General features: G+C 39.4%; 1 protein-coding gene and 1 long non-coding RNA gene across 16 annotated transcripts in view; one reads left to right on the top strand and one right to left on the bottom strand.

The window, feature by feature from the left end:
* The window catches only part of EFCAB5 (EF-hand calcium binding domain 5), a 190,315-nt gene that overhangs the window by 164,215 nt on the left and 11,179 nt on the right, over positions 1-14,921 (top strand). For 14 of the 15 annotated variants that reach the window (XM_019429688.2, XM_019429682.2, XM_053893211.1 and 11 more), the window contains 4 exons: positions 8,354-8,457; positions 10,623-10,876; positions 12,054-12,340; positions 12,905-13,001. In XM_019429688.2, coding sequence (XP_019285233.2) covers positions 8,354-8,457; positions 10,623-10,876; positions 12,054-12,340; positions 12,905-13,001 — 742 coding nt within the window. Of the gene's footprint in view, positions 1-8,353; positions 8,458-10,622; positions 10,877-12,053; positions 12,341-12,904; positions 13,002-14,921 lie in introns of those variants that run through there. The other variant, XM_019429694.2, reaches the window with a different exon arrangement.
* Positions 9,938-12,057, bottom strand: LOC109255201 (uncharacterized). Its single transcript, XR_002075128.2, has 2 exons — positions 11,843-12,057; positions 9,938-10,673 (listed from the first exon to the last, which is right to left on the bottom strand). It is a non-coding gene; the product is annotated as an uncharacterized LOC109255201 (long non-coding RNA).

Raw genomic sequence — 14,921 nt, 5'->3', positions numbered from 1 at the left:
GGCTAACCCTACACCAAAGTTGAAACAATTAAAGTGAGGCTGATACATTGATGGCATAATCATGTGCAACTTCCTTGCACCAAAATTATAGACAAAATAAGTTGCTTTAGGTGAATCGGGGGAAATTACCACATATTTAACAAAGGGTTAACACTGCTCTACACAAATCAATAAGATTTTTAAAAAAATCCAAAAGAAAAAAAGCAAAAGACAAGTCTACTAAAAAAAATTTTAAAAAAACCATGCTCAATAAACATATGGAAAAAATGTTCCATTGTTCTTATAATGAAATAAATACAGTTAAATAAAAGTTAACTTTTTACCTAATAAATTGAAAAATATTTTTTAACTATAACTTAAAATGCCTGTTAGACATCTAAGTGGAGATATTAAAAAGACAGTTGAATATATGAGCTAGTATTGGGGGAAAAAATCCAGTCTAGCAAATAAATGGTACTGAAAACTGTGAGACTGGGTTATACAACATCATTAATGTATTTCATGCTACCAAATTGTACACCTTTGAATGGTTAAAGTAATAATATTATGCTATGTATATTTTACCATAATAACCTAAAACAAAACAAAAACCATGAAACTAGAGGGAGTGACCAAGAGAATGAGTGAGGATAGAAAAAAAGTCTGAGGTCCAAGCCCTGAGGTACTCCCAAGTGTTTGGAATCATTGTGGCTCAAAATTATATTGACTTTGACCTATCATATGAAAACCATTTTATGTCCTGACCCCTTACAGACACACATACATACACACACAGTTAAGACTGAAGTTTCACAAAACAATACCTACTTTTACTATGTGATGTTTTCTGCTATTTTCTATATATTTCATTCTTTCTTTAAAAAATGTTTGTCACAAGAAAAACAAAGCAGAGGAGGGTAAATACTAAATGATGTGTAATATATAAGGTGAGAATGAACCGATGCTATTATTCCCACCTTCCAGAAGTTCATGTTAGCCCACTTCTGTTTTCCAAAGGCCCTCAGTAGTATCTGTTTTTGCTAACTGAAAGAAATCCGAAGAGGATTTTGCTTTTATGAAAAAAGGTAAAAAGTGAAAATAGCATTTGGTGTTTGTTTGGCAGTTAGCCCCCAGAGCAGCAAGAGTGTCCCCACCAAGACCTCCTTCCCCCCAGCTGCACTCAGCAAAACCACCACATCTTTGAATTGTGTCTGTGAGCATCTGTGCTTTATCTCAATTTATTTTGTGCATCCATTAGCAAGGTGCATTCTAAGGTATCAGAAAAGCCTAAGAATCATTATTTCAGGGGTCTGGGAATGCTCAAAAATTTTTCTGTATGATTTAATAGTAATTGCTTCTTCACATTATGCCAGTCCAGCTTATGAAAGGTTTCATAGGAATGCTCTACTTTCATATAGTGGTGCAAAGCTGTATTGGAAAGGTAAGGGGGGAAATAACAAGCCAGTAGCAGAAGAAAGAAAATGGGGGAAAATATCGTTGCAGCTCTTTCTCTAAACCGTTTCCTAGAAAATTTTAACTATGGTAGTTATCTCACTACTGAATAATTACTGAGGCACTTGCTGAATTTATAGTTTCTTGCTCCAACTAAAATTAAATGAAAAGCTTGTTTTTAGGCATATTATTTTACCAACCCCTTATTTTCTATAGTATGCTTCCAGTCTTTTTTTTACCATAAAATCTTTTTTTAAATTAATTTTATTTTTTATTTTTTAAAATTTACATCCAAATTAGTTAGCATATAGTGCAACAATGATTTCAGGAGTAGATTCCTTAGTGCCCCTTACCCATTTAGTTCATCCCCCCCCACAACCCCTCCAGCAACCCTCTGTTTGTTCTCCATATCTATGAGTCTCTTCTGTTTTGTCCCCTTCCCTATTTTTATATTATTTTTGTGTCCCTTCCCTTATGTTTATCTGTGTTGTCTCTTAAAGTCCTCATATGAGTGAAGTCATATGATTTTTGTCTTTCTGACTGACTAATGTCACTTAGCATAACACCCTCCAGTTCCATCCACGTAGTTGCAAATGGCAAGATTTCTTTTGATTCTTTTTGATTGCTGAGTAATACTCCATTGTATACATACACCACATCTTCTTTATCCATTCATCCATCCATGGACATTTGGGTTCTTTCCATACTGTGGCTGTTGTTGATAGTGCTGCTATAAACACGGGCGTGCATGTGTCCCTTCGAAACAGCACACCTATATCCCATGGATAAATGCTTAGTAGTGCCATTGCTGGGTTGTAAGGTAGTTCTATTTTTAGTTTTTTGAGGCACCTCCATACCGTTTTCCAGAGTGGCTGCACCAGCTTGCACTGCCACCAACAATGCAAAAGAGATCCTCTTTCTCCGCATCCTCGCCAACATCTGTTGTTGCCTGAGTTGTTAACGTGAGCCATTCTGACAGGTGTAAGGTGGTATCTCATTGTGGTTTTGATTTGGATTTCCCTGATGATGAGTGATGTGGAGCATGTTTTCATGTGTCGGTTGGCCATCTGGATGTCTTCTTTGGAGAAGTGTCTATTCATGTCTTTTGCCCATTTCTTCACTGGATTATTTGTGTTTTGGGTGTTGAGTTTGATAAGTTCTTTATAGATTCTGGATACTAACCCTTTATCTGATATGTCGTTTGCAAATATCTTCTCCCATTCTGTCGATTGCCTTTTAGTTTTGCTGATTGTTTCCCTTGCTGTGCAGAAGCTCCTTATTTTGATGAGGTCCCAGTAGTTCATTTTTGCTTTTGTTTCCCTCACCTCTGGAGACGTGTTGAGTAAGAAGTTGGTGCGGCCAAAATCAAAGAGGTTTTTGCCTGCTTTCTCCTCGAGAATTTTGATGGCTTCCTGTCTTATATTTAGGTCTTTCATTCATTTTGAGTTTATTTTTGTGTATGGTGTAAGAAAGTGGTCCAGGTTCATTCTTCTGCATGTCGCTGTCCAGTTGTCCCAGCACCACTTGCTGAAGAGCCTGTCTTTATTCCATTGGATATTCTTTCCTGCTTTGTCAAAGATTAGTTGGCCATACATTTGTGGGTCCATTTCTGGGTTTTCTATTCTGTTCCATTGATCTGAGTGTCTGTTCTTGTGCCAGTACCATACTGCTTGATGATTACAGCTTTGTAATACAGCTTGAAGTCCGGGATTGTGATGCCTCCTGCATTGGTTTTCTTTTTCAAGATTGCTTTGGTTATTCGGGGTCTTTTCTTGTTCCATACAAATTTTAGGATTATTTGTTCTATCTCTGTGAAGAATGCTGGTGTTATTTTGATAGGGATTGCATTGAATATGTAGATTGCTTTGGGTAGTGTCGACATTTTAACAATATTTGTTCTTCCTATCTAGGAGCATGGAATCTTTTTCCCTTTTTTTGTGTCTTCTTCAATTTCTTTCATAAACTTTCTATAGTTTTCAGCGTATAGATTTTTCATCTCTTTGGTTAGATTTATTCCTAGGTATTTTATGGTTTTTTGTGCAATCTTTTTTTAAAATTTCTTTTAACATTTACTCATTTTTGTGAGACAGAGACAGAGCACAAGCGGGGGAAGGGCAGAGAGAGATGGAGACACAGAATCTGAAGCAACTGATAGCACAGAGCCCAACGTGGGACTCAAACCCACGAACTATGAGATCATGACCTGAGCTGAAGTCAGACATTTGACTGAGCCACCCAGGTGGCCCAGTATGGTTCCAATCTTAACAAAAGTGGCCAAATTGACACAATTTTGAGGGGAGAGGTGGGAACAGGAGAGGAATTGTTTAGTTTGGGCTAAAGATTTAAACCTAGAAACACAGACACAGTGAGATTCTAACCATGGAATTAGATGGATTCAAACCATGGAAGAAATATATTAGGAAAAGCTAGATGCTCCATTGCCAGCATCAGAGAATCTTTACAGTTTGGTAAACATTCTATTGAAAACATTTTTCATCTAAAGGGTTTGGGAGAACACTTGAGGTCATGGCAAGTAAACGTTCCACACCGCAAAACAGTTGTTCTTCTCCCAGGCACCATTCATCATGCTGCCCCTATTGATCCTATTGTCAAGGTTCCCTCTTAATCAAAGAACTTTTTCTTTATTTTTAAATGTTTATTTATCTTTGAGAGGGTGTGAGTGGGGGAGGTGCAGAGAGAAAGGGGGACAGAGGATCTGAAGCAGGCTCCACGCTGACAGCAGAAAGCCCCACGTGGAGCTCGAACTCATGGGTGAGATCTTACCTGAATGGAAGTCGCTCAACCAACTGAGCTACCCATGTGCTCCAATCAAAGAACCTTTTTTTTTAATGGTTATTTATTTTTCAGAGACAGAGAGAGACAGAGTGTGAGTGGGGGAGGGGCAGAGAGAGAGAGAAAGACACAGAATCCAAAGCAGGCTCCAGTCTCTGAGCTGTCAGCACAGAGCCTGATGTGGGGCTCGAACTCACAAGCCGTGAGATCATGACCTGAGCCGAAGTCAGAGTATTAACTGACTGAGCCACCCAGGCACCCCTCAAAGAACTTTTTAAAGGCAGACATAAAAACCCCTTTTTACTTCTTCCAATTGAATTAGTCTTTTCTACAGTCATATATTATACAGTCATAAGATATATCCTGCATATTTTACAAGATATGTTAATATTACTTTCTTATAAGTAAATCAGTCTCCACCAATAAATAAATAAATAAATAAATAAATAAATAAATAAATAAATAAAAAGTTGGTCAAGACTCAGTCCAAACTCTTCAAATTGTAAACATTAAATATGTGCAGTTTTTTGTATATCAATGATACCTCAATAAAACTGGTTTTAAAAGGCATTAAGGGGTGCCTGGGTGGCTCAGTCAGTTGAGCATCTGACTCTTGATTTCAGCTCAGGTCATGATCCTAGGTTCGTGGGATTGAGCCCCATCCAGGCTCTGCACTAAGCATGGAAACTGCTTAAGATTCTCTTTCTCTCCCTCCCTCCCTCTCTCTCTCTCTCTCAAATAATAACATAAAATAAAGGCATTAAAATGTTTTCACAGCCCATAGGTAGGTTATGGCCTACAGCTTGAAAACCTCTTAGAGGTGAGGAAGACAAAGAAGCAGCAAGAAATATGAGTGATTTGTAGGAATACTGGAGAGAGTGGTGTCCCAAAAGCCAAGTGAAAAAAGTATGTCAAGAAGGGAGTGTTCATTCTTTCTCATTGCCAAGTAGTATTCTATTGTGTATATAAACCACAATTTCTTTAACCATTCATCAGTTGATGGACATTTAGGCTCTTTCCATAATTTGGCTATTGTTGAAAGTGCTGCTATAAACATTGGGGTACAAGTGCCCCTATGCATCAACACTCCTGTATCCCTTGGGTAAATTCCTAGCAGTGCTATTGCTGGGTCATAGGGTAGATCTATTTTAAATTTTTTGAGCAACCTCCACACTGTTTTCCAGAGAGGCTGCACCAGTTTGCATTCCCACCAACAGTGCAAGAGGGTTCCTGTTCCTCCGCATCCTCTCCAGCATCTATGGTCTCCGGATTTGTTCATTTTAGCCACTCTGACTGGCATGAGGTGGTATCTGAGTGTGGTTTTGATTTGTATTTCCCTGATGAGGAGCAAACATTGAGTGTCTTTTCATGTGCCTGTTGGCCATCTGGATGTCTTCTTTAGAGAAGTGTCTATTCTTGTTTTCTGCCTATTTCTTCACTGGATTATTTGGTTTTTGGGTGTGGAGTTTGGTGAGTTCTTTATAGATTTTGGATACTAGCCTTTTGTCTGATATGTCATTTGCAAATATCTTTTCCCATTCCGTTGGTTGCCTTTTAGTTTTGTTGGTTGTTTCCTTTGCAGTGCAGAAGCTCTTTATCTTCATGAGGTCCCAATAGTTCATTTTTGCTTTTAATTCCCTTTTCTTTGGAGATGTGTCAAGTAAGAAATTGCTGCGGCTGAGGTCAGAGAGGTTTTTTCCTGCTTTCTCCTCTAGGGTTTTGATGGTTTTCTGTCTCACATTCAGGTCCTTTATCTATTTTGAGTTTATTTTTGTGAGTGGTATAAGAAAGTGGTCTAGTTTCATTCTTCTGCATGTTGCTGTCCAGGTCTCCCAGCACCATTTGTTAAAGAGACTGTCTTTTTTCCATTGGATATTCTTTGCTGCTTTGTCAAAGATTAGTTGGCCATACTTTTGTGGGTCCAATTCTGGAGTCTCCATTCTATTCCATTGGTCTGTGTGTCTGTTTTTGTGCCGATACCATGCTGTCTTGATAATTACAGCTTTGTAGTAGAGGCTAAAGTCCGGGATTGTGATGCCTACTGCTTTGGTCTTCTTCTTCAATATTACTTTGGCTATTCAGGGCCTTTTGTGGTTCCATACAAATTTTAGGATTCCTTGTTCTAACTTCAAGAAGAATGCTGGTGCAATTTTGATTGAGATTGCACTGAATGTGTAGATAGCTTTGGGTAGTATTGACATTTTAACAATATTTATTCTTCCAACCCATGAGCACGGAATGTTTTTCCATTTCTTTATATCTTCTTCAATTTCCTTAATTTTCTATAAACTTCCTATAGTTTTCTATAACTTTCTATAAACAGTTTCCATAAACTTTCTATAGTTTTCAGTATACAGATCTTTTAAATCTTTGGTTAGGTTTATTCCTAGGTATTTTATGTTACTTGGCAATGAGAAAGAATGAAATATGGCCTTTTGTAGCAATGTGGATGGAACTGGAGAGTGTTATGCTAAGTGAAATAAGTCATACAGAGAAAGACAGATACCATATGTTTTCACTCTTATGTCGATCCTGAGAAACTTAACAGAAGACCATGGGGGAGGGGAAGGAAAAAAAAAGTTATAGAGGGAGGGAGCTAAACCATAAGAGATTCCTAAAAACTGAGAATAAACTGAGGGTTGATGGAAGGTGGAGGGAGGGGAAAGTGGGTGATGGGCATTGAGGAGGGCACCTGTTGGGATGAGCACTGGATGTTTTATGGAAAATAATTTGACAATAAATTTCATTTAAAAAAAAAGAAATAAAGGAACTAAAATACTTCTAAAAAATAAACATTAATAAAAATTTAAAAAATACAGCCCATTTTTTAAAAAAAAAATAAATAAAATTTAAAAATTAAAAAAGAAAAAGAAAAAGAAGGGAGTTGTTCACTGAGTCAAGTGCTGCTATAGAGAAAGATGATGACTGGGGGTAGATCAGTGGATAATACAATGACAGAGCCACTAGTAACCTTGACCAGAACAGTTTTTGTTGAAGTTTTGGTGAAGACAAAGACCTCAATGGAGAATATTTTTTATTGTTCTTATTTTCTTTGGACTTTTATGTATTTTCCAAATGTTCTACAATGCAATTTGAACATCAAAAATAATAATAATAATAATATAAACACACAGTTTTGTCACAATTATAAAAAATAAGTTTGTTTATTTAAAAGAATGTCGTGGGGCGCCTGGGTGGCACAGTCGGTTAAGCGTCCGACTTCAGCCAGGTCACGATCTCGCGGTCCGTGAGTTCGAGCCCCGCGTCAGGCTCTGGGCTGATGGCTCGGAGCCTGGAGCCTGTTTCCAATTCTGTGTCTCCCTCTCTCTCTGCCCCTCCCCCGTTCATGCTCTGTCTCTCTCTGTCCCAAAAATAAATAAATTAATTAAAAAAAAAAAGTTGAAAAAAAAAAAAAAGAATGTCGTAATTTGAAATTTTTCTCTTGTGAGCACCTCATTCTCTTTTTAAAATGTTTATTTTTGGGGCGCCTGGGTGGCTCAGTTGGTTGGGTGTCCAACTTCAGCTCAGGTCATGATCTCACCGTCTGTGAGTTTGAGCCCTGCGTCAGGCTCTGTGCTGATGGCTCAGAGCCTGGAACCTGTTTCAGATTCTGTGTCTCCCTCTCTCTCTGACCTTCCCACATTCACGCTCTGTCTCTCTCTGTCTCAAAAATGAATAAACGTTAAAAAAAATTTTTTTAAATAAAAACATAAATAAAAATAAAAATGTTTATTTTTGAGAGACAGAGAAAGAGAGAACACACACCCATGAGCAGGGGGTGAGAATGGGGATCGGGGTGTGGGGGAGGGGCAGAGAGAAAGGAAGAGAGAATCCCAAGCAGACTCCACACTGTCAGCTCAGAGGCCAATGCAGGACTCAGTCCCCCAAACCCAAGATCATGACCTGAGCCAATGTCAAGAGTCAGACACTTAACCGACTGAGCCACCCAGGTGCCCCGTGAATACCTCATTCTTAATAGTACTAAGTAAAATGTCCTGATACTTCAAGCTAGACATCATCTAAACTTTCCTAAATTTTTTCCTCTATTTTTCTGTTCCCCAAACTTCTCTAAAGGGAAAGTAAGGTTTAATTATTTCTCTCTGTGTTGAAATCTCTTCCTGTTTTCAAGGATTCAGACTATGTTTTACGCAATATGATGGTTACAAGGCACCTGGGTCTAACAAAAATCCACAGGAATCCCCCTATCATCTTCAGGAAGACATGCATCTTCAGGTATGAGAAGCATTTTCATGTTTGTTTTGCTCGACTGCCAAAACACATTCCCCTACTGCGATAGTAGATCTGAGAGACACAGCTTTTGTCTATTATTAGTATACTTAAATCTTACCCTGATAGGTTTTAAAGAAAAATTCCTGTTTGCGTGGGACATGTTAACTCCTTTCCCCTTCAAGTACTTTTTAAAACAGATTTAATTGGTATTTTATATTAAAATTGCATGTTTTAAAGCATGATAGTGTTTTATTTTTCTGTGATGTTTTTTTTCAAACATGGAATTCAACAAAAATCCACCATGATTGTGAAAAATATATCCATGTCACTTACCAGAGCTCATCATGTTAATGTTAGCTAGCCTGTGGACATGTATTTTTTATTTGAAGAAAACAGGCCAGGCAAAGGTGGGGAGGAAGCAGAGAACATTGTCTTTAATAAGTACTCAGCTCTGGGTTACTTTGCATGCCTTTCATCTGTGGGATGCCAGGAACACAAACCGGACAGATGCAAAACTGATCTCAACCAGGGACGCACCTATCACAAAAGGGACTGACTGCTTGTTAGAGGTCAGTGTGGTTGAGTAGGCAGTAATCTATCCCAGTCCAGTAGGCTAATTTGACATTTAAGCACATGTGTTAATTAAATTTTAGTTTGGCCTCATATCTGAATGTTCATTCAGTTTCAACCTCTTTTCCACAGTTATTCCTTGTGCTGGTTGAATTTTATGAGAGTCCTTGCACACCCAGACTCAATCTTGGACTCCTGTGTGTAACTTACAACAGGTGCCTCTTGAGGAACTTTGTTGACCAATCAGCTTTATCTTTATGCCTGGAAAGTTTGGCATGATGCTTCATGACTGTGGTTATCATAAAGACACAAAGTGGTGGCTCAGCAGCAGGAAGGAGTGGGAACAGCAAAAAAAAAAAAAAAAAAAAAAAAAAAAGACATAAAGGACATAATCTTCCCTGGCATTATAGGATTGGTATTATGAGTCATAAATGTGCTTTTTGAGGCTAGGCAAAGCACCAACATTTTTACAAATACCTCAAAAGAATGACATCTGAATGTCAACATAGACTGGAAAGGGGGAAAAAGATGTGTCTATACCTCACTAGAGAGAGAAACCACTACTACATTTCAATGAAAATCTCAGGTCCCTCCAGGGAGCAGTGCTGCTGAGGCCCTACCCAGATCCTTAATATACATTCTGCTAGGGGCTGCACACTGTAGCTTCCTCTGGAGCAGTGCCCTTGAGTGATGGGAGCCCCTTACCTGGCTGTGCGTCACAGTTAGGTAAACACTTGTCTTACAACACACACTCAAAGATGCATGGTGGAGCCAATGACTGATAAAAGACCTCTCCAAGGTGGGGCAGATTCTTGGCACCATTTGCCTTCCAGAGCTCCCCTTAGGATGAGGCTGAGGCTAGCCTTCACATTCTTTTTAAAATTTTTATAAGTTTACTTATTTTTGAGAGAGAGAGAGAGAGAGAGAGAGAGCAAGCAGGGGAGGGGCAGAGAGAGAGGGAGACACAGAATCTGAAGGAGGCTCCAGGCTCCGAGCCCGATGCAGGGCTTGAACTCACATTGAACCCACAAGCAGTAAGATAATGACGCCCAAAGTCGGATGCTTAACCAACTGAGTCACCCAAGCGGCCCTAGCCTTCACATTCTTAATTAGCTGCTTCTTCCCTCTTCTGCTTTCCTCAGACCCTTACAGGTTTCTGTGGAAAGCATTCCCTCTATAAATCCTTTGCAGAAGCATTCATGTCTCGGGCTCTGCTTCTAGGGAACCTGACCTAACATACTCATCAGTTCCTTCAGGCATTCAACTGGTACTTATTGGACAATATGTAAACAAAAACCAAATACCTTCAGACAAGTAGAAGTATAGCAAAAGACAATAAAACAGAGTAGCAGATGGACAGCGACCCGGGCGCTGCTACTTTATTTAGATTGCTTGGTCAGAGAAGGCTTCTCTCTCCAATGAGTGAGCTGAGAGAGAGAGCTCTGTGAAAGAAAGGGGGGAGCGGTCCAGGCAGATGAAACAAGGGCTGGTGTGGCTGGAGCATCGCTGGCACAAAAGAGCGATTCAGTATGTTTGGGTGGAATGTTACGAGACTGCTGATGTCTTATATCCTTATGCTTATTTGGTTTTGGTTTCAGAGACTTCCTCTTTAAGTGTACAGACACTTCAGAAGTCATTTTGGCCTCTGTCTGTGGAGAGAACCACATAGTAATTCCACTCCGTGAGAGAACGGGAAAGGCCTTAGGAGTTCTTGACTTTAACATTGGCAGGAATAAGATGCTACTGTATCGAGAATTTAAAGATCTGCAGAAAATGATAAAGGTGGTCCAAGCTGCCTGCTACGAAATATTGGGAGAAATATCTGGAGAAATAAAGAAAAACTATATCCTAGGTATTGTGAACGTAAATGTTCTGGATTCATGGGTTTAATAAATTTGGGGGAATCACAGATTGCAATGAAGGATGCACTTTCTAAAAGGAGTTGTTACAATATACAGCAATATACAGCATGAAAGCAATTCCCTCATGCAGTCTTGGGCTGATGAGTGTGGTCTATAAATTAGAGGAAAGGGTATTAAGTCTCATTTTCTTGGCTAGAATCATATGGTTTAGAACTGGAAGGGCTCATAAAGGCAATATAGAACTAGCATTTATTAAAAGCCTCATCATGTATCAAGCACTTTAAATATGTAATTTCAATTAGTCCTTACCCTAACTCTGTGAGGTGAATGGTGATACCTCATTTCACAGGTGAGGAAAGTGAAGCTCAGAGAAACTAAACAACTCACACCAAATCACACAGTTAGCAAGTGATGAAACCTGGATTTGCACCCCAATCTGGTGCTCTTTCCACTAGATTACACAGTATTCATTTGCTGGGACAAGTGAATCTTATCTTGTTTTACAGATAAAGAAGCTAAAAACCATCAGAGTTAAGGTCCAATAGGAGCTTAGTGGCAGAACCCAAGACTAGACCCCAGTGCCTGTGATTCCACATCCAATAGGCTGCTCTTAGTACAAAATCAGTTTGGCCATAAGGGAAGGAAGAAGGAAACATGGAGACCTTTGGCTATCTAGAATGGAGTAAATAGAGTAACACTACGTGGGATTAATCTGAGAGGTTTCTTGCCACCAGGTAGGGTGGAGTAAGTAGAAAAAAGAAGAAAATTTATGTTTTTTGAGCATCCACTATGTACTTACCACTAAGCACTTTTACTTATATCATCTTATTCAATTCCCAGATCACCAGGGAAGTAGGGATCAGCCTATGCTCACAGAAAGGAAAAGGAGGTTCAGAGAGACAAACCTAAGAGTGGGTATTCAACCTGAGGTCCAACTCCAAAACCTGAGTTTTTACCTTTCCTCAAAGCCTCTTCCTGTGAGCTTCACCAGTGTAATTCCATTTCTGCATATTAATTTCATGACTAGAGAAACGAAGGTTGTTTAAAAGCATAGGATATGGCTCTTTTTCCTGGAAAAAAAAAAGTTTACTGTATTATGTTCAGAATGCTATGAAAAACCAATATATGTACTGAACAACAGTGTGAGATGTTGCTCTGTTGTTTCAGAGATTGAAAATGTAGGTGAAGTCCAGCGGGCAGGAATTCTCTTTTTCCGAATCATGCTGCAAGAGCTGCAGGAAAGCCTCCAACTGCTTACCTCCTTAGACTTTGTATCACTGTTACTCTATGACTATCATCCTTCGGTAGAGCCCACATACCTGCCAGACACCAAGTCCCAGGAGGTGGAGGCCAACACAAAACTAGTACATGACATCCTGTTAGCGGTTATCTTGTTCATTCATCCAGAGCTGGAATTATCAAGTGACTTCGGAAATTGGGACAAGTGTAAAATGGTAAGTTTTTTTTTTTAAACGTTCTTTTTGTTGAAGAATAACCCACACAAGTTTAGGTATACAAATCATAATTGCACAAATCCTAAGTGTACAAATGCAAGATTTTTTACACAATAAACATTTGTAACCAGCATCTAGCTCAAGAAACATTAATGGCAGCCCCAAAGCCTTTCTTTGTACCCTCTCCTCACCCCAAGAGTGACCAGAATCCTGACTCCTAACACTGTAGATTGGTTTTGCCTGTTTTAAAATTTACATAAATGGGGGCTCCTGGGTGGCTCAGTCAGTCGAGCATCTGACGACTTCAGCTCAGGTCATGATCTCACGGCTCGTGGATTCGAGCCTTGCATCTGGCTCTGTGCTGACAGCTTAGAGCCTGGAGCCTGCTTTGGATTCTGTGTCTCTCTCTCTGCCCCTGCCCCGCTCACACTCTGGGTGTGTCTCTCTCCCAAAAATAAACATTAAAAATTTTTTTTTAATTTACAGAAATGGAATTATGTAAACTCATGAATTGGATACTCCCACTTGCTGATGCTCCCATAACTTTTATTCTTTTGTTCACAGTATGTTAACAGACACTTTGTCACGAACATTTGTGCCTTTGATCCAACTGCTAGGCATGTGGAAGTTAATTTAAGGCTCATTGGTGAATATATCAGAGGTAAATTTACACTTCATTGTGTTCGAAATCTAACAGTAATAAAACATAGTTACAATTCAAATATTCAGATATTTTTATCACAATAAAGCAAGTGCCTCATAAGTTCAATTTTTAGGAAAAATAGTTCTGATAGTAATCCTCTACAGGGAGGAACACTATAATTGAGTGCATTACCCAAAGTCACTGTCTATGCCACACGTTTGAGAATTCAGAATCATGTTCGTCTCCCACTTTATTGACTACATGTGCATTATTTACTAAAAAACAATAGAGGATATGGGCTGCAGTGAGGAAAAGAAACAAGTACATTAAGGAAAAAGGCTATTACTACCTTCGGGTTTCAATGAAGAACCAAAGAAAATGATAGATCATGAGACTTTATATGCCAGTAATGTAGACTTTTTGGAGAAGGAGAGTCACCAGAAATCAGAGTAGGGGAGCTCCCAGGTTGGAAAAGGTGATGAGCTCTTTGGCCACAGAGAACTGACCACATATAAGAGTAAATATCCAGAGTGAAATAGGTGAAGGGATTTTCTTTATTTCAAATTTGTACTGAAATTCTAGTTAGTTCACATATTTGGTAAAATTGGTTTCAGGTGTAGAAGTTAGTGATTCATCACTTACCTATCACATCCAGTGCTCCTCACAAGTGCCCTCCTTAATACCCATTAGGTGAAGGGGTTAAGAGTACACTTATGATGAGCGCTGAGGAGGGTATAAAATTGTGGAATCACTATATGGTGCACTTGAAACTAATACAACACCATATGTTAGCTACACTGGAATTAAAATTTTAAAAAAGAAATATCTATACATATATAGGCATACATTCTTCCATGGGTGTATGTTATCCCACCAGAGACCTCAGGCCATTTGTGCGAATGTACCAGTTAGGAAGAAATTTAAAGTTTGTATCTATTTTGTTACTGATGAAAAACTAACCATCAGTTGGGAAAATGGCTCTGTAGAAGTTTTTTACTAAACCTGTCCCTTTCCTCCCCTTCCACCTTTCCAACTCTCTGTAGAGACTCTGGACTAAGTCAGAAGGGTTTCTAGACTTTTGTGATGTGCATATTATGCCAAGAGGCTGAGAACCAGAGAAAGTCTGAGAAGAGGAAGGCAACCACACTCCTCAGGGTGTCTCTGGCAGTGGAAGCATGTAGCAGTGAGCCAGGGCAGATAGATGAAGGGGAGAGATCGAATCGCCTAGGAAAGCAAGATACTCTCAGAAGTTTGGGAATGCTAGAGAACAGGAGAGAACATGACATTCAAATAAAAGTTAAGATTAGAATTTCTGGGGTGCCTGTGTGGCTCAGTCAGTTAAGCATCTGTAAGCATCTGACTCTTGATCTGGGCTCAAGTCATGATCTCATGGGTTTGTGAGTCTGAGCCCTGCATCAAGCTCTGGGCTGAAGGTGTGGAGCCTGCTTGGGATTCTCTCTCCCTCTCTCTCTGCCCTTCCTCTCTCTCTCTCTCTCAGAATAAATAAATCAACTTAAAAAAATAAAGATTAGAATGTGTATTTGGAATGGCTTCTCCTGTAGCCTCATGACTCTGGGCTGATTCATGGGAGCCTCTGAATTTATAGATGTCACAGGTATCACTTCTTTTAAGGTGCTATTCAAGGGAAATTATAATAAGAGCAAAACCAAAGATTAAAACTTGTTTAACTCTATCCTTGTCTACACTTGTTCCATACTTGTTCACTCACTGTTCACTGAAGACTTAAAAATCCAGAAGAAACATCTCTGTGTCAGTGCCTGCTTGCTGCTCCTCCCTTTAAGGTAGATTTAGTCCCCACCATGAGCACCAGTAGGCCCTTCCCCTCCACGTGTGACCTGAGTCCCTGCTCCACTTGGTAGGCCCCAACATGCCAGCCCCTTGGCCTAGAGCCAGACCCTGCTGCTAGGGTCACTGGTG

This window comes from Panthera pardus, unplaced genomic scaffold (genome assembly GCF_024362965.1).
Source record: "Panthera pardus isolate Hobbes unplaced genomic scaffold, ASM2436296v1 HiC_scaffold_3, whole genome shotgun sequence".
NCBI lineage: Eukaryota > Metazoa > Chordata > Mammalia > Carnivora > Felidae > Panthera > Panthera pardus.
Note: the sequence above shows the minus strand (reverse complement) of the source record. Positions and strands in the feature narration are given on the sequence as shown.